General features: G+C 44.1%; 1 protein-coding gene across 4 annotated transcripts in view; it reads left to right on the top strand.

The window, feature by feature from the left end:
• ptprbl (protein tyrosine phosphatase receptor type B, like) overlaps positions 1-18,157 on the top strand; it is a 35,589-nt gene extending 17,432 nt beyond the window's left edge. For 3 of the 4 annotated variants that reach the window (XM_020615807.1, XM_020615806.1, XM_020615809.1), the window contains 24 exons: positions 858-1,121; positions 1,313-1,576; positions 2,041-2,304; positions 2,988-3,251; positions 3,516-3,785; positions 4,515-4,778; positions 5,218-5,484; positions 6,157-6,447; positions 7,233-7,511; positions 7,712-7,861; positions 8,513-8,789; positions 9,690-9,802; positions 10,009-10,114; positions 10,733-10,810; positions 11,170-11,187; positions 11,269-11,350; positions 11,536-11,626; positions 11,744-11,820; positions 12,095-12,229; positions 12,547-12,669; positions 13,032-13,195; positions 13,564-13,699; positions 15,148-15,268; positions 15,364-18,157. In XM_020615807.1, the coding sequence (XP_020471463.1) occupies positions 858-1,121; positions 1,313-1,576; positions 2,041-2,304; positions 2,988-3,251; positions 3,516-3,785; positions 4,515-4,778; positions 5,218-5,484; positions 6,157-6,447; positions 7,233-7,511; positions 7,712-7,861; positions 8,513-8,789; positions 9,690-9,802; positions 10,009-10,114; positions 10,733-10,810; positions 11,170-11,187; positions 11,269-11,350; positions 11,536-11,626; positions 11,744-11,820; positions 12,095-12,229; positions 12,547-12,669; positions 13,032-13,195; positions 13,564-13,699; positions 15,148-15,268; positions 15,364-15,386 (4,121 nt within the window). In that variant the 3' untranslated portion in view covers positions 15,387-18,157. Of the gene's footprint in view, positions 1-857; positions 1,122-1,312; positions 1,577-2,040; positions 2,305-2,987; positions 3,252-3,515; positions 3,786-4,514; positions 4,779-5,217; positions 5,485-6,156; positions 6,448-7,232; positions 7,512-7,711; positions 7,862-8,512; positions 8,790-9,689; positions 9,803-10,008; positions 10,115-10,732; positions 10,811-11,169; positions 11,188-11,268; positions 11,351-11,535; positions 11,662-11,743; positions 11,821-12,094; positions 12,230-12,546; positions 12,670-13,031; positions 13,196-13,563; positions 13,700-15,147; positions 15,269-15,363 lie in introns of those variants that run through there. The other variant, XR_002276228.1, reaches the window with a different exon arrangement.
• Positions 18,158-18,708: the final 551 nt, after the last annotated feature.

Raw genomic sequence — 18,708 nt, forward strand, 5'->3', positions numbered from 1 at the left:
ACGACATAACCTGTCCAGGTCTGTGGGGACTTCCTGTCAGGATGAGCTTCATTGTTAAATTACAGCACAAACACTTCACTGCTCCTGGAAAACAGTTTGATCGAGGACTTGAAAAGATAAAAGAAACAAACAAAGAGGTAGTGTGTGTGGCACGAGGATGTGAGAGTGTTAGTGTTTCACCAGGCTGTAGAAGAAGAAAACCGGTTTGCATTGAAACTGTATGATAGTACAGTATTAACTGTACATACCATACAATCTTGTCGTAGGAGTTTGAAGCCAACATAGTGAAGTTGGCCCTATCTCACAATGGGGAAGGGCCCTTTAAATAACATTCCTGGATCCAGATGACGGGCAGCTAATGGACAGGGCCGAACCCTACTGCTCCAAAACATTTAATCAAAATTCACACTTCTTGAGTTGTGCTGTGAGCAAACCAACAAACAAACCAACACTGGTAAAATCATAACCTTTTTGGCAGAACTATAAATGTAATAATAACATCAATAGATTTAAGTCACACTTTACACACTGCAGACTGAAGAGATGGGTTTTTGTCTACTTTTAAAAACATCACTATTTCCACATCTTCTCAGGTTGTGGAAGCAACTAAAAACAGCATCACCAGAGGTTGTAGTTGTGTTTTAGAACAGCTAAAAGAGGAGCCAGAGGCTTCTCTTGTTCAGAAATTAAAAGCATTTCTGATAAATATTCTGGTCCAAAACCACATAGCACCCTACAGGATGATTAAATCTGACGTCTCTTCCGGTCCCAACCTGCTAATCTCATTCAGATTTTGATGTGATGCAAAGTTTCAGCAAAGAAACGATCTCTCAGATGTTTTCTCCTCTCCCCCACAGTTCCCGCTGCAGTCCGTGAGGTACGGGTCAGCAATAACGGGCGTATGGACTTCCTGAGTGTGTCGTGGCGTCCGGCTGCAGGTGAGGTCGACAGTTACTTGGTGAGTCTGAGGGACCGGGAGGAGACAGTTCACAGCCTGGCTGTTTCTAAGTCCAGTCCGGAGTGTGTCTTTAACTCTCTGGTGTCCGGACGCCTCTACAACATCTCCATCACCTCCCTCAGCGGCAGCTACCAGAACCACACCTTCGTCCAGGAGAGGACACGTAAGTACATCACTGGGTTCTGTGTTTAACACTGTGGGTCCGTTTGAGGTAAGAGACTGGCGATCCTGTCAGAACAGTGGTTTAGACCTGGATTATCGCTCTGCACATGAGGTTTGCTTGGAAAATCCCTTGGAACTCATGTTGAATTATCAAGTGTTTAACAGTCTAATCCAGCTACTTTTCTGTCTCAGAGCCGTCGAAGGTCCAGGACCCAACCGCGACCCATGGCGCTCGGGACGACTACCTGAGGGTTTACTGGCGTCACGCTGCCGGAGATTTTGACTTCTACCAGGTGTTCATCAAACACAACAATGTGTTCCTGCAGAACCAGACGGTGCTGAAGACTCAAAGCGAGTGTGTGTTCAATGGCCTGGTGCCTGGAAGACTCTACACCGTGCTGGTGAACACCTGGAGTGGGAAGTACGAAACCAGCACCTCCACCCACGGCAGGACCTGTGAGTACGCTCTGACACTGACACAGCAACACTTTATCTGTCAGCGGTGCTGTAAAAAGATCCATCAAAACAGCCATACTTCAGTGTTATTATTCCAAAATATGAATATGGACACAGTTACACATTTGAAAAAAGGGAAAGTGTGTGGGTAGTGACTGCTGTCACCCAGAAGTTGACCTAATCTAATCTAAATACAGTAAACAAGCAAAAAAGCAGGTGTGGGCCCTTTCTCACCTATTGTATTTCACATGGTTATTTCAAAATAAAAGCCCAGAGCAGCAAACCTACACAAATGTTACATAAAAGTTTAGATTCTTTTAATATGATTTCCTTAAAATTAACCCAGAACCATGATTTGGTGCTGTATAAATGCAGCTGAATTGAGCTGAACTGAAATTGAATTCAGTCTGAGATACCACCAGATCCAGACTAATCTAACTTCCTGTCCTCTCCTGTTCTTGTAGTCCCGGCAGCGGTCCGGTCCCTGGTCCTGGCTGGATGGGGTACCGAGGACCTGAGTGTGATGTGGTCAGCTGCCCCTGGTGACGTGGACCACTACGAGGTTCAGCTGCTGTTCAACGACATGAAGGTGTTTCCCCCTATCACTCTGGGCAGCGGTGTGGGAGAGTGTGTCCTGTCATCCCTCACCCCTGGACGTCTTTACAAGGTCCTGGTTTCCACCTTCAGCGGGCCCAACCAGAGGGCCCAGTTCATAGAGGGCCGCACAGGTCAGAAAACACTGGGGGGAGGGGGAGGACATGTTACTGGTGTTTCCTGCAGAGACAGAGTTAGCTTTCTAACAGTGTTAGAAAATGTCTGGTGGCTTGATACAAGAAGTCAGCTGCGTCTGCAAAAATGAATTTCGGTAAAATGGATTATTAGACTTTGTAGAAACCTAATAATGCTAACAAACATTTACTGCAGGTTTGATTTGACTTTTTTTTCTCCACAGAAAATGTGGCTGAGGCTCATGGGTATTGTAGCATTTACCACTGACCGTGACACACTGACCTCCCAGGGTTTCGGAATCAGATTTCATACATTAGTTTCGCAACAAACAAATTTTACATCATAAACATGGATTTTTCCTGGAAAACAGTGCAAAGGTCAAATAGAGTTTACTGTTATTTGTTGTCCCTAATAAATAAGATCCAAAAACCACATGGATTCTGATCTGACCGTTCTGACAGCGCTCGCACAGTCAGCGGTTGGAGAGGAATCGGCTCTAGGAGCACATACGCAGCTGGCCCAGATCTGGTCTGAGGACACCTGATCTGTTCACACTGCTGTGGACACATTGGGTCTGAGGCACTGGGAGGGAAACTGCAGCTGGGACGTGGACACAGCTTAATAAAGTAGGTTGAAGTACAAAGGACCCTGTTATGTTTAAAGAAGTCTCTCCTCTCTTCAGTTCCCAGTAAAGTGAAGAACATCCACGTCAGCAACAGTGGAGACAGCAGCAGTCTGAAGGTGAGCTGGACCCCAGGTCAGGGTGACGTGGACGGGTTCTCGGTGTTTCTGTACAGAGAGAGCCGACAGCTGGACCGCCGGTCTGTCCTCAAACACCAGAACGAGGTGACATTTGGCTCCCTGCAGCCCGGACAGAAGTACACAGTGATGGTTCAGTCAGTGAGCGGAGACCTGCTCAACAACAGCACGGCCTCCGGACGCACAGGTACTACAGCATGGTACTGAGTAACAGCTCACAGTATATGTACTACAGCACGGTACTGAGTAACAGCTCACAGTATATGTACTACAGCACGGTACTGAGTAACAGGTCACAGTATGTGTTCAACTAGACACAGGTAGTACAGTGCAGTAGCAAAGATCAAACCAGATGTTTCCAAACATTTTCTTCTTTGAGATACACTCAGTGTGTCGTACAACTGATACTTTAAATACCTGAGATTGACAGCACATGTGTACTTGTGTCCAGTGCCCTCAGCAGTGACGGGTCTCCAGCTGGAGAACCTGCACACCACCTGCAGCCTCCAGGTGAGCTGGCAGGAAGCTCTGGGCGTGGCTGATGGATACAACCTGCAGGTGGTGGACAGCAGAGGCAGTCTAGTGGCAAACTCCTCTCAGCCCTCTGGACAGACCAGGCACAGGTTCGACGGCCTCACCCCAGGAAAGAAGTACCGAGTCCTGGTGCAGACCACCAGTGGGGGGGTCCACAGCCTGGCGGTCAGCGCCGAGGCTCAGACACGTAAGACTAACTCAGTCAGGTTAACAGCAGAGCATCAGGGCGCAGAGTAAAATTTGGTCTGAGAAGTAAGTCATAATGTCATAAAGTGATTAAAAAAAGCCCTAATTTGTCAAGAAGAGAAGTTATGTGTTGAGACAAAAGGTTCAAGAATAAAGGTGGAATCTTTTCAAGAAAAACAATCTTGACAAAAAGAAAAACTTTTTTTACAAAAGAACAATGTCATAATTTGCTGAGAAAAGAAATTTCTGTTTTTCAAGAATAAAGATGGCACTCCAATAATAATAATGTCATGATATTTCAAGATGTTGAGGGTTTGTTGAAGGGGGGTGAGGACTTGGCCCTTATTCAGCCTGTGTGGAGTCATGAGACGAGATCCAGGGGGAAAACATACTGACTGCAGCTACATGCACGGAGCGAGCAGCTTGCTCCTCGCTAACATAGAAGACACAGACGTGGTCCGAGGCTAGCTTCTTATATATTATTGGCACAATCAAATCTCGAAAACAGATTTTATTCAAAATATTCAGGTAAACAACAAAAATGCTAATTCGGTCAGGCAGACTGGGCCAGTAGGTGGGACCTGCTGTCACCGTGGAACCGGCGTGGTGGCACCCCAGCTCTCCCTCCACTACAGGTCATAGTATTAAAAATAATAAATCCAAGAGAAAAGCCCGTTTTTACAGGTAAGAGTTGTAAAATCTTTTCATGAATCCACTTGTTCTTCTACAGGCCCTGCAGCTGTCACCAGTCTGACAATTAAAGCCAACTCCACCACCAGTCTGTCTTTCTACTGGTCTCCACCAGAGGGGGACTTTGAGCTTTATGAGATCCTCTTGTACAAAGGTGACGAGTCGCTGCAGGAGAGGCGACGTGTCCAGCACAACAGTCAGCAGTGCTCCTTCCAGGGCCTCAGGCCTGGAGCGCCGTATAGGATGGTGGTACTGACCCACAGCGGGGACCAGAGCAACCAGTCCTCCATCTGGGCCAGGACAGGTGAGGGGGTGCAGACCAACCAGTCATTAGATGAATTAGGTGGAAGTAAACAGACCTCCATCGCTGTGGCAACATCAGGATTTCACTTTGAGTCCTACTGTTTGGCTTTTACCAAGAAATCCAACAAGCAGTTGCCATAAAAATGATGAAAATGCCAAAATTAAGCCAGACCTGTAACTTAACAGTGTTTTAATTTGATGTTGTCCAGTTTTAACAGGCATTCAATCTGTATAGTATAGAAATTATTTATTGTACAGTACATCAAAGGACAGACACTAATATTATACGCGGTCCCTTGAACAGAACTACGACACAGTATTGAGTAACAGGTTAGAATACAGTATATACAGCTGTATGCAGTACTGCCACGATTATTATTGAAGGTGGTGATGTTGACAGGTATCAGTTTGTAACAATCTCCGGATGGTTTCCTCTTCAGTCCCAGCAGCTGTGGTGTCTCTGAGGGCCCATAGTGGAAACCAGTCTGATGCTCTGTGGGTGAACTGGGGTTGCGGTGGTGGAGATCTGAGCGGATACCTGTTGTCCCTCTACAACCCTGACGGCTCCCATCGGGCCAGGCGGCAGCTGGGCTCAGAGGTCACGGGGTTCGTCTTTTCAGACCTGGTCCCGGGTCGTCTGTACCGAGTCGAGGTTCTGAGTCTGAGTGGGGAGCTGACCAACAAAGCCAGCACCATGGGCCGCACCAGTGAGTTACCACTGCCAAGTGCTGTGGTTTTATTATCATGGTTCGTAATTGGAACTGAAACTACTGCTCAGTTCACCAGTTAGCTGATGCACTTGATATTAATCTGCAACACTCTCTAGGTACGTTTTCAAAAACAGTTTTTCAGTTGTCAGGATGTTTTGGTTTTTTGTAAGAGTAAACTGAGTGTTTCTGTAGACGTCACTCTGGGGTCTGAGAAGTTAACAGACACTTTCCCTCCATTTGCTGACATTTTATGAACAAAACAACTTCTCAGATAATTGAGAAAACAATCAGTAATGACAGTGGTCCTGGAGTTCAGGAGGTTTGAGACTTGTAGTTCAGACAGAGAGCAAATCAGAAACATGACGGGTGCTGTCTCAGCATCTCTGCTTAGACTGCTGCCCCCACGACCTTGCTCCGGATAGGCGGAGGAAGATGGATGGATAAATGTTTATCACATCAACAATTTAATCACTTTTGTGTACATATCATATACAGTAGATGTAGAGCAGTAATAAGCTGAGTGTGTATCTGAGTTAGTATATTATAAATGTTTTAAACACACGTTTGACTTTATGATTTCTATCTAAAGTCTTCAATAGAAATGAAAATGTTTCAAATTTATCTTTTCTAACAAAAAATAAACACCACTTCTTTCCTCGCCCTCCTCAGCTCCCAGACCTCCAACCTCTTTCCTGTTCAGGGGCGTCACCAACACCTCGCTGGAGATCACGTGGAGCGGCCCCGTCGACTCCGACTATGACGACTTCGACCTGCAGTGGACTCCCCAGGACCGGCTGTCCGTCATCAACCCTTACCACAGCAGAACCTCCGGCAGCCGCATCCTGAGAGGGATGTTCCCCGGACGCCTCTACACCTTCAGCCTCCGCACCGTCAGTGGGGCCACGGAGCCCGGGGCCACCCACACCTACAGCACACCCATCCACAACAGCATCCGAACCAGTAGGTGGCAGCACCAAAACCGACACCTACAAAACTACAAATTTTTAGTTCAAGGCTATAAAAAAAAACTCCCATCACTGTTTCTACACATAAATGCAGCAGAAACACAGAAGAATAACTATAAGTCTGTTTACATGTAAAGTGGTTGTATCCTGACTGGCTTTTGTCTTTTTCACTGGAAATATGGAAACCACTGGAAATATCCACATTTACAGTTTTAAACATTTCATTCTTGGTTTATAGACCTAACATGTCTCTGCACGATGTATAAATAAAGTTACTGTAAATAAAACCTGACCGGTGTTTTCACCGATCAATAGATGGACAAATGTGTCCTCTAATGCCTCTGTTATAAGAGACTTTGTTTTACATTCTGTACAGTGATTTAGGACACTGGTGTGTGAATAACCACACACACTGTTGTTTGCTGTTCAGCCAGGGGCTGTGGAGCATTCACTAGCACCTGAATGGGAAACAGTACATGCTGTCACTTTCATATATAAAGGAGGTATACAACACTTTCAGTGTTGTCTGAGCTGCTCCTGAGTTGGTTAGACATCCTTAGGTGTTCATATGTCCATAGAAGAAAAAATAAAATAAACTGTTGTCGTCTTTGTGGCACAGACACTGTAGTGGTCGTGCTCAGTAGGTGATGTCATTATTGTGCTGAGGTCTCCTGTTAGCGGTGAGCCATCTTAGTCGCCCTTTCTTATCTATTCATAGGCCACCGTACATTTTAATTTCATGGGTCCATTTCTGACGCATGTTGCTGTCTCTCGCTGCAGAGCCGGAGCGAGTCCACGGCCTCCACTGTCACCCTCAGAGCTCCACCTCCCTCTCCTGCTCCTGGGTGTCCCCCGAGGCTGACTACGACTCCTACACCATCGAGTGTCTCCGCCAGGACTCCCAGACCCTGGTCTACTCTAGGCGCACCGGCCGAGACTCCACCGCCTACCTCATCACACAGCTGGAGCCCCACAAGCGCTACACTGTCTCTGTGAAGGTGATCTCGGACAGCGCGACCAGCGAGGCGGCTCAGGACAGCGTGGTCACCATGATAGACTGTAAGGGAGGGTGGAGGGGGTTCTGAGTTTGTGATTTGTCTCTGTCGGGTCGATTAACAAAAACTAATAATTCTCCGCAGAGACATGTGCAGTTTCTAACGTACCCATCTCTTGTCTTCCCCCGTCTGCTACACTAAAGTTTAACAAACATATTGGGCGTGTTTTCAAGTAATGACGTTTCTAAACCGTGACTCCTGTAGGTCCTCCTGTGCCCCCCTTCAGCACCCGGGTCAGTGATAAGTCTGCTGCAGTCACCAAGTCCTCCATCTTCTTCCAGTTTAACTGTAGCTGGTTCAGCGACGTCAACGGAGCCATCAGGTTCTTCACTGTGGTGGTGACTGAGTCTGGAGGTAGGAGCACGTCAGCAGAGCCAAGCTTCAGCGTCATGAACAGTTTGCAGAAATAATCTCAGTGTTTGGTGAAATCTCTGTGGGTGGGGCCAGTCCTGCACAGGTGTCAGCTAAAGTTACCTGCGCTCTTCATACTGCAGCTACACGCCGCTGCTGAAGCCTCACACTTCCAGATTTGAGAACAGCAAGTAACAATATTAAAGATTTGCTTCATTAGTATTTTGCCCAGACTTACTGTGTTTAGCTACGTTTTTTGTTCTTCCTTCATAGCAGCTCTTCTTTTGCCCGTAAAAATCCAAACCACCTTGTCTTATAGTGATAGGATTGTGAAAATTATTAGCATAGCACTTTAATTGAAGTTAATTAACATTGATTAGTACCAGTCATAGGCAGAGTAGGAAATCTAATTTTATTGTTTTTTTTAGAGCAATCAGAGAGACATCATGTCTAACATCACTGTTGGCTGCTGTTACAGGTTTTAAATCATGCAACAAAATTCTGAGGGATTGCTGAGTTTATGAATGACATCATTATCTGAACACTGACACTGAAAAGTATCAGCCAGGGACGTTGTTATATTTGATGAACCAGCAGAGGAAGATGTTCGCTCTAGCCTGTACTACCCGCACCTTTTCTGTGTGATATGTGTAGGTGTTGATGACGTGCAGCCGGAGCAGCAGCACCCTCTGCCCTCCTACCTGGACTACAAATTGAACAGCTCCATCAAATTCTACCAGACCAGTTACTTCCCCAGTCACTGCACCCAGGGCCCTGACAGTGGCTCCCGTAGCTTTGAGATCAGTTTGGGGACAGGGATGGACTTGCTGGGGGGCCCATGTGACCACAGGGACACAGACCTGGATTCAGAGACCAGCAGAGACCTGAACCGGTTCTGTGATGGACCACTGAAACCTAAGACTGCCTACAGGTACTGAAGATGCCTGACCAGCATTATAGACATCACGGTTTTCTTTGTCATTTTGAGTCCTTTTATTAAGTGTCCAGTGAAGAGGCCTTTGTCCTTGTCCTCTTATTTGCCCCCCTCATTTCATTATTTCCTCCTCATCATGTGTTTGAGTAAAATGTTATTTTGGTCAGTAAAGTGAGAGTCAGAGGGGCTGAAGACAAAGTACGAGTCTCATGTTGACTGAAGAAAATCCCATCGTGTGGGGATTTTCTTCCATTCATTAGTCAATTGTATCCTGTGTTGAGATTCAAGCCTCAAATTTGTTCCAGTTGCAAAGAACTTCACATTTTTGAAGCAATGGCATCAACATTTTGACATTTAGCTGAATCTACAGAAGTCTTAAATCAGGTCAGGTCAGTGTGTCTCTTTACAGGGCGTTACAACGTGCACATCCTCATTTATGTTTACCCCCTCGATTTGGATGAAGAGAAACTGCCAAAAAAAAGTTAACACAAAAGAAAAACAAGAGCTGGACAGATATGCTGGATGTCGTCTTTGCAGAGTGAACAGAAGTATCACATGTACAATACAGACAAAGAGAAATTAAATTAAAGAAATAGAATAGCATATTTTAAGTAACTATGAAAGGGTTAATTAAAGAGTTTCAAGCAAAACCTAAAAATCTGTTGAAGCTGTTCAAAGCATTCAGAAGATTTTATAAGATCCTGTGGATTTTTGGTGAAGTATTACTAATGTTGTTGCTTAATAATTGAGGGCATGGTGAAAAGAGTACTATGATACTTTACTTGTACTTACAAGTGGAAATGTTGGTACCTGACTGAAACAATAACCCAGCAGAATAAAAAACAATGGCAGTAAAAGTCCAGAAGGTTTTATATGCTGTGCATTTGTGTCCTTCAGGCTCAGTGTCCGAGCTTTCACTCAGCTGTTTGATGAAGAGAAGAACGACTTCTCTGTCTCGTCCCCGCTATTCACAGACACGTACCTGTCTCTGCCCGTGGTCACCGAGGCAGGTGAGGAGGAAGTATCATCTGCTGTACCAGCAGCAGTGAGCGGCTCTGTCAGCTTGTTATAAAAGTCAGACGATAAGCAGAAAGAGTTGATGCCAAAGGCAGACAGGTGGTGGGAGGAAGGAAAGAAACATGAACTACAGGTTAAAACACTGAACAATGAAGAGTTGACTGAATGTGTGTAAACGCACTTTGTTTTTGTCCTACAGAGCCTCTGAGTGGTGTGGTAGAGGGCGTCAGTGCCGGAATGTTCCTCATTGTCGTGTGGGTGGGAGTCACCGCATTGCTCGTCTGCAGACACAAGGCTCGAAGAGTGTGAGTAACTGACAGTAAACGAACGAGTACCTGCAGTAACTGACAGCAAACCGGCGAGTACCTGCAGTAACTGACAGCAAACCGGCGAGTACCTGCAGTAACTGACAGTAAACAAACGAGTATCTGCAGTAACTGACAGCAAACCAGCGAGTACCTGCAGTATCTGACAGTAAACTGGAGAGTACCTCCAGACGTGCTGCATTAAGACCTGTTTCTTTGTGGTGATTTATGAACTGACTGCTGTGGGGATAAAATTTAATTCTGCACTTGAAGATTGTTAAACAGGTGTTAACTGGGTCCAGGGACATTGTGGTACTTTTTATGCCTCTGATAGCCACAGCCAGAGGCATTATGGTTTTGGGTTGTCCGTCCATCCGTCCGTCAGGATCAGAGGCATGGATCCCTTCATCGTACAACAACTGGACAAAAATAGACACAACGGACAAAGAGAAATCAAAAGTTGAACTACAGTATATTTTCATAATGACTGTGCAGGTGTGAGATTTGAGCCTGTGACTGGGCAACAGTGCGGGCGTGTTCCTGTGTGCAGTTGTGCGTTTGCTGTGCAGGTGCTGCTGAACAACACCTAGGTAAACCAACGTGTCACATGTGTTTCAGTGCGGAGGAGAGACCGGTGGTCAGGATGGGTGTGAGGAGGGAGAGAGCTACATCAGGAGTCCACCTGGGCCCCAGAGGGTGAGAGTCACTACTGATCTACTGCATACTGTAGTACTGTAATGCACTACTGATGATACTGTAGTACTGAGACACTCCTTACTGCATACTAACACTGGTAATACTGCTGTATTCTCCCATATACTAACACAAATACTGATAATATTCTTTAGGACTCACTACAAAGGAAACAGTGGGACAGTGACAGCACTGCTCCAGCAGTTTGTGGCGCTGCTTCACTCGTTAAATCTGTCACCACGTCATTTCCATCAGGCTGAGCTGTGACAGGGCGTCACTGTGTGCTGTACATCATCAGCTTCTGTTGTAGTGTGTTTACTGATCAGTATGCACTAACACCTGTCTGTCCTTTTACCTCACAGCAACCGGCGCATCTCAAGGTGAGAAATCAAACATTCCTCTGATTAAAAACGATTTATCGTATTTTGTTTTGTATTAAACACTTTGTTTTCATCCTTCAGTCTGATCAAGATTGTGAACTTTGAGTCTCACTACAACAAACTTCTGGCTGACTCTAACTACCTGCTGTCAGAGGAGTACGAGGTTAGGAGTCTGTCTCATTTAACATGTCAGACATCAGTTTAAAGGACAGTTTCACAGTTTTTTTCTGTGTTCACTTAAGCTGTTGTGTGAGTGAGCAGGTGTGATTTTTTCCATTTAACCTGTGCTGCTAAAGAAAACAACCCGTCTAACCTGTCTGACTCAGCTGTGTTGTTTTCCTCTCTCAGGACCTGAAGGACGTCGGTCGAAATCAGCCTCTGGACTCGGCGCTGCTGCCCGAGAACCGCGGGAAGAACCGATACAACAACATCCTGCCCTGTGAGCGAAGCACACACCTGTACTCACATGAACACGTACGGAGAGCAGAAACGAGCGCTCGCGTCAGCATCAGTGTTGTGTTTCTGTGCTACTGAGTCTTTGTGTTTGTGTGTTCAGACGACTCGACCAGGGTGAAGCTATCCTACGTAGACGACGACCCCTGCTCCGACTACATCAACGCCAGCTACATCCCAGTAAGATCACTGACTGCTGTAAGGTTGTTTTAACAGGGCTGCCAAATTCAGAAGGAGACAGATGCCTGCTGGAGGTTCTGCACCACATAGAACTTTTATTTATGAGTGATTCTCAGGGACAAATGAATGTTTTCTCTGTATTTACCAATCAGCAGGTCTCTGACGTGCGTACGCCTGTTTTATGTTTTCACACTCTTACAGTGATTCAACCTGTTCCTCCTCTGACGTATGTGACAGCTGCTCTTAATGAACATACATTTTTGTGTGTGTTCAGGGTAATAATTTTCGTCGGGAGTACATTGCCACGCAGGGTCCTCTGCCGGGAACTAAGGATGATTTCTGGAAGATGGTTTGGGAGCAGAATGTCCACAACATCGTGATGGTCACTCAGTGTGTGGAGAAAGGACGGGTGGGTAGAGGAGTCCACGTGGACGTCAGCTGTTTCTCCTGTGAACAAGTCAGAGTCAGATTTTTGTAGATTCCGATCTGTTTTTCCATTGTGTGGGAGGTTAGTGCCACTGTGTGCATTGACAGTTCACATGGCTCACAGGTTAAAATATAAACTTCAGTTGCACAAGGGCTCCTTTAGATTTCCCAGACTAAAGCAAAGGAAGGACAGTATGTGGTGTTAGTTGCTTGGTTGTTTTAAATACAAGCCTGCATTGTCACTTGTTTTCACATGGGCTTGTTCAGATGTTTGAGGTTCCTCCTCTTCTCGCCCTCCAGGTGAAGTGTGATCACTACTGGCCGTGTGATCAGGATCCTCTGTACTACGGAGACCTGATCGTCCAGATGTTGTCGGAGTCTGTTCTCCCTGAGTGGACCATACGAGAGTTCAACATCTGCAGCGTAGGTTACAAATGCTACATTTAACTGGATGTGTGTTTATCAGTGTAATGAGAGTTCAGGTATGGTTTCAGTGTGTTACTCATTTATTGATTTATTTTTCAAATATAGTTTCTTAAAAATGTCCCGGAGGTCTAGACGCACTGATTATAACTACCGAATCCTTCGGTATATATTTATTGGCTAAAGGGAGTCAAATGTTATGAAAATGGTTAAGTCAACCTATAAAATAGTCGGTGTGTTTTTAAATGCACTATGTTAACTCCCCTGTCATTAACGCCACCCAGTGACGTCTGTGTGCTCACTGGTCACTGCAGTGATGGCGGTGCCTCCATGTCACATTTATTCCGATCTGTGTGTGTCAGGAGGAGCAGCTGAGCTTCACTCGGCTGGTTCGTCAGTTCCACTACACAGTGTGGCCCGATCACGGAGTCCCAGAGACCACACAGTCCCTCATCCAGTTTGTCCGCACCGTCAGGGACTACGTCAACAGGACTCCTGGATCAGGACCCACCGTGGTCCACTGCAGGTACAGAACAAAGACTTAGACACTGGGCCACTCACGCTACATCCATTTTATTACTCTGTGTGTTGGTCACAGTCCTGTTTACAGTGTTTATAGCAAAGAGTAAATAGAAATACTACCACTAGTAGTAGAAGTACTGTAATAGTAAGCTGTTTGTCATACATTTAATCCCAAATCATCCACAAGCCAACTTGTTTCTTTCACTGTCCCCTCCACATTTTATTGATGATGATAAGAAGATAAATAACATAAACAGACTGACCTAAAGAGAAATAACTGGAGCTAGAAAAGAAAAATCAGAGAGCTGCTCAGTGTTTGTACAGCTTAAACTCAGTATTTGTGATGTGGAGTCTGGTGTATGTGTGTGCCAGTGCTGGTGTGGGTCGCACCGGGACCTTCATTGTTCTGGATCGAGTGCTGCAGCAGCTGAACTCCAAGGACACGCTGGATATCTACGGCTCCGTCTTTGACCTGCGACTTCACCGTTCACACATGGTGCAGACTGAGGTAGGCCTGAGAGCAGGGCATTGTGGGAGGAAATCAGGAGGACTGAGTGCATCTGTGTACAGCAATACAGGAGTTAAATTTATGTAATGTTTATTCAGGCTCCTCAGTGCTGCTTGTCAAACAGTGATTGGTCAGTGACTGGGTTGATATTATTAATTACATTTTTATAATGGGAATGAAAACATTCTCCATGAGGCTACAACCTGACAAATTTGAGGTTTGGCCTAACTGGAAATTCTCCATTGCTCCCTTATTTATCATCATTTGTCTGGAGACATCTTATTTTCACCTCCACCAAGGAGAGGATGGTTTTGGTTCTCTGTGTGTATGTTGGTTACAGCTGGATGGATCATTAGCATACTGGGTACAGACATTGGTGGGGACCAACCCTAGAAGTGATTTAGATTTTGGCTGGAAAAGGCCAAAGGTCAAGGTCACACAAAAAAAGCACACCTACATAAAAAAATTCCCATCCTTAACAAGGGGCAACATTTTTAGAAAATCATGTCTCTGTCAAAAGTTGTCAAAATCTTTTTTGTTTGCAATTTGACACACTGTCAGGTCTGTTCAGCGCGACCTGCCTTTCTTTCACCTTTCTCTCCCCTGCTCTCTCGTCCTGCGGGCTTGGCGCCTCAGCTGTGGCGCATTCAGTAATCAGTGACTCGTTTACGTGTGGCACACAGCTGAGGCACATTCCGTTAATCACCTTCCTCCTTATTTAAACCTCTGGCAGACGCTCCGTCAACCATAACACACACATATGTAGGGTGGCAGCGTCTGTCACCAGACCATATTTCATCTGGGTTCTGGATCTGATGGCCATTTAAAGTTAACAGTGAAAACCCCATTTAATGCATATTTTTTGCCATAACTTGGCAGAACCTGACACGTTCAGGGAAGATGCACAGTTTAACTGCCTGTCATACCCTAAAAGATGATCCAATTCGGATCAAGGATTTTAGGACACGTTTTGTGTTGGTCTGGATCTCATTTTTCACAAGGGATCCACTTACATTTCCATTATTTCAGGGGACAAAACATTGACTACAATTCGGATCAAGGATTTTAGGACACGTTTTGTGTTGGTCTGGATCTCATTTTTCACAAGGGATCCGTTTGCATGAGTGAATGCTGTGCCTTGGTGGAGGTACATGCGCTCTCTGAACCATGTGGATTTTTTTCAGTAGTGTTACTGCAGTGTCACAACATTTACTGGTCATGTGTAAAAATGTATTTAATATGTCATGGATGTATATTGAAGTAAACTTTTAAGTTGAGCTTACAAACATACAGTTGACAGAGAGCACATCCACAGTTTCTGCTTCTCTTTTATTATCTTTACTTAATTGTTGTTCAGTTGTTTGTGGTTTTCCTCCGGCTTTGCGTTATTATGATGTGTTTGTGTGCTTTAACCGTGTGTTAATTTTTGTGACATTGTGTGTTTTCAGCGTCAGTATGCGTACCTCCATCAGTGTGTCCGTGACGTTCTGAGAGCCAGAAAGCTTCGCAGTGAGCAGGAGAACCTCCTCTACCCCGTCTATGAAAATGTGAACTACAGCGGTCAGAGAGGTCAGTGAACGCCCCTCAGGTCGGCTCACATCACAGCTGAGGATGTGCAGTTGCACACTCACTGATAATCACATGTATTGATCCTTTTTCCACAGAGATGCTGTGCACCAGACGTTAAAGATTGTAATACTGTTTTGTTAAGCACTACAGGGAAACGTGGCAATTCTAGTTTTCTGTCAGTTTATATTTTAAACAACAGATATTTCCACATAGAGATGTTTATGATTATTTATGTAGCATACAGGACTCCTGCCAACAGAACTGAACATGTACCTACATCATATGTGTTTGTTTATATTTTTAACAAATATTTCTGTAACTGCTGCTTTTTAAATGATGCATTGTCTGTGTTTTATAAGCTATAATATTTGCACATTTCAGTTCAGATAAATCATAGAAAACAAATCCAGGTTTCTGTAAACACTGTGTGATGTGGATCCAGTTGGTTTGTGTTCGACCAGAAGATGATTCACGATGAGTCAGAGCGCTGCGAGGGCTTTGTGTCCCAGAAACAGTACATCTGCTGCTTCTCTAAAGAAAAGCTGCATCGTGTCACTGGGAGAGAGATTCATGATGACTGGATGGGTTACTGAACAGGCCTACAGGACACAGGACCAGGGGTCCCGAGCATACAGGGGGGCCCCAGAGCCAGTTTTACTTTTGGCTTGGTCGCATGTTTCTTTGACAGCGGCTCGGTGTTAGGAGAACAAAAGCTGCATCGCAGTGTTGCTGCACGTAAGTTTACTGTTACAGCAGCTTCCAACAACAGGCAGTTTACAGCGCTTTACATACTGTACAACAGAACAGGCATAAAGACCAGAAACATGAGACACTATAAAGAGACAGGACTTAGTAATAAGAAGATTACAATAACTTAAAACAGAATAAAACATTAGAACACAAAATTCTAGTGCATGTGAGATATAAATAATTGGTCCCAAGTTTAATTTAAAACAAGTCGGACAGAAACATCGAGTGTGATTTAAGACTTTATTCGGATCAATGTTAATTTTTCAGCAAAACTATGACAAAAAGTATTTGTTGGCGAGCTGTTTGTCACTATGAAAATGATGCTAAAACAGAATAAAAAAACATTTGATAATGTAGAGTATGATGAAACGTTTACAAATTAAAACTTGACTAATGTCAGAGATGGACAAATGGACATGTAGTAACTCATGTGGACCACAAACTGTGGCTCCTGATCAGTGAAACCAAACCTCTCCTGTCCAGACGCTGACCTGTCGTTAACAAGAAGCGTCTGACATTCAGTAACGTTCCGTCTCTGTCAGCTGACGTTAGCATATGTTGGAAGAAACAGGTTTATGGATTAAACTCATCCACAGTCCAGAATTAGACAGGACGACACAAACGCAGGAAAATGCAGAAGCAGCCAACTTTTCTGAACGGGTCAGATCACTGAACAGGAAGTGCTGCGGATGTCACGTTGACATTACTGTCTGTCAGACATCTGTGTGCTGCTGTCATCAGGAATCAGTCAACTCCAGGATGAATGTGGGCAGTTGACCGTCTAAACATACCTCACCGTCTTCATGTTCTCCCACAGCGTAGCCTCTACTCCCAGGCTCAACCCACTGAACAGGGTTTTAGCCTGAATGGGTCTGAAGCAGCTTCTGCAGAGCACAGGTACACACCTGTAACCATGGTAACTGTACACAGCAAAGATGGCAGCAGCTGTAGCCTCAAAGTGCTTAGATGCTAAAAATATAAAAAATCCTGAATCAAAATGATGAGAACTAGACTAAAGCATCTTTAATTTTTGCAAAATAAAACTAACAAAAATCAAATCACTAAAATTTGACTAAAACGAATGCACATTTTTGTCAAAAGACTAAAACTACAGTAAATTACATCCAGATTCCATAATTAGTCCTGTTTCAGAAATGTGGACCTAATGTCGCAGAAAGCTTTAGACGGGAGTCAGACAGCCTCTCCTCCAGTTCACCAACAGCAGCAGTTTACAGGTGTGGCCAGGGGTGAGGGTTTGGTCTTAGTGTGTGTCTATTATAGATGTTAAACCACATATTACAGCACACTGGACTGAAGACACCTGTGACGCAGCTTCCTCACTCTCCCACTCTTTAATATCCTGAGAGAAAAGATCCCACTGACTAAGATTTTATTGTTTAATTAAAAAACAAAAAAAGTTACAATTTTTAAAAATACACTCACGGACCAGTTTATTAACTACTCCAGTGATATCAGTAATGATTAACATAGAGTTTACAGGGTAGATTCACCTGAAACTATAAAGTGAGGGGGACAGAAATGCAGCACTGCGCTCCCCTGTGGAAGTGTCTCTGACACACAACATCCACGAGCGGCGTGCAGTCTGTGTGTGTCTGTTGTCTTGTAACCCATCCGTCATGTTGTCACCAAACAGCTAAAGCCCCTAAAAACTGGGCTTCAGATCTGGACTACTTTTCTGTAAACATTAAAATTTACACTGAATAAGCAATAATCAAATTTAAAGTTTAGAAAAAAACATTCTTAGATATTATTTATTGAGAGTTTGACACTTAGAAACTGAGTGAGTGTGTTTCATCAGATGTATGGATGTGTTGGATCAGCTTTCACTGACACCAGCTAACAAACCATACAGTATGTATGATCGGGTTTTGATTTAAATGCTGTTAAATCCTCACTGTTGGACAGAAATATGTGACTTCTCAGATGTATTGTGTAACTATGGCGGGTTCTTGTATCACCAAAAGCTACAACTATTTTTCTAAGCACAGATGTATGTAAGATATTATTTCTAAAAGTGTAGTATGTATTTTTACCACAACATTATGTGTGCTTGAGTCTGTAAGAAGAGTAGATGTTAGTGTATGTGAGTGCATCTCATTAAAAGCCAGAGAAAATGTAGAAACGTCTGATTTCTCTAATTATTCATCACATACTGATAGCTGCTGCAACACGACTGTAAATTCACTAGCCAAGAAGGACAATCATCACACAAACAGAACAGAAGTACTCAGATCTCTTACTTCAGTAAAAGTACTAATACCACAATGTAAAATACTGACACAGATAAAGGTTTTGCATTCAAAACTGTACTTATGTATAATCAGAAAAATATACTTAAAGCATTAGAAGTATAGAGGTATTAGAAGTACTCATTTCAAATATTGATAAACAGTTTACTATAACTGGTACATGAATATTTCAGCTGTATTTTACTGTAGTAGTTCTTGGTGAGCTGGAGTTGATTTTAGCTATTTTAAGTAAGTCATTATTTCCTTATGGATTACTCTCCTGATAATTTTCTCAAAAAATCGATTTGATTCCAATGTTTGGTTTGTAAAATTTCAGAAAATTGTGACACCTTCACCTTCTTGTTTTATCCATCCAACAGTGAAATTATTTAAAGGAACCAATCCTCACATCTGAGAAGCTGCTGACCTTTTGGAGGGTCC

Source organism: Monopterus albus, unplaced genomic scaffold (genome assembly GCF_001952655.1).
Source record: "Monopterus albus unplaced genomic scaffold, M_albus_1.0 scaffold170.1, whole genome shotgun sequence".
In the NCBI taxonomy this organism is placed as follows: Eukaryota; Metazoa; Chordata; class Actinopteri; order Synbranchiformes; family Synbranchidae; genus Monopterus; species Monopterus albus.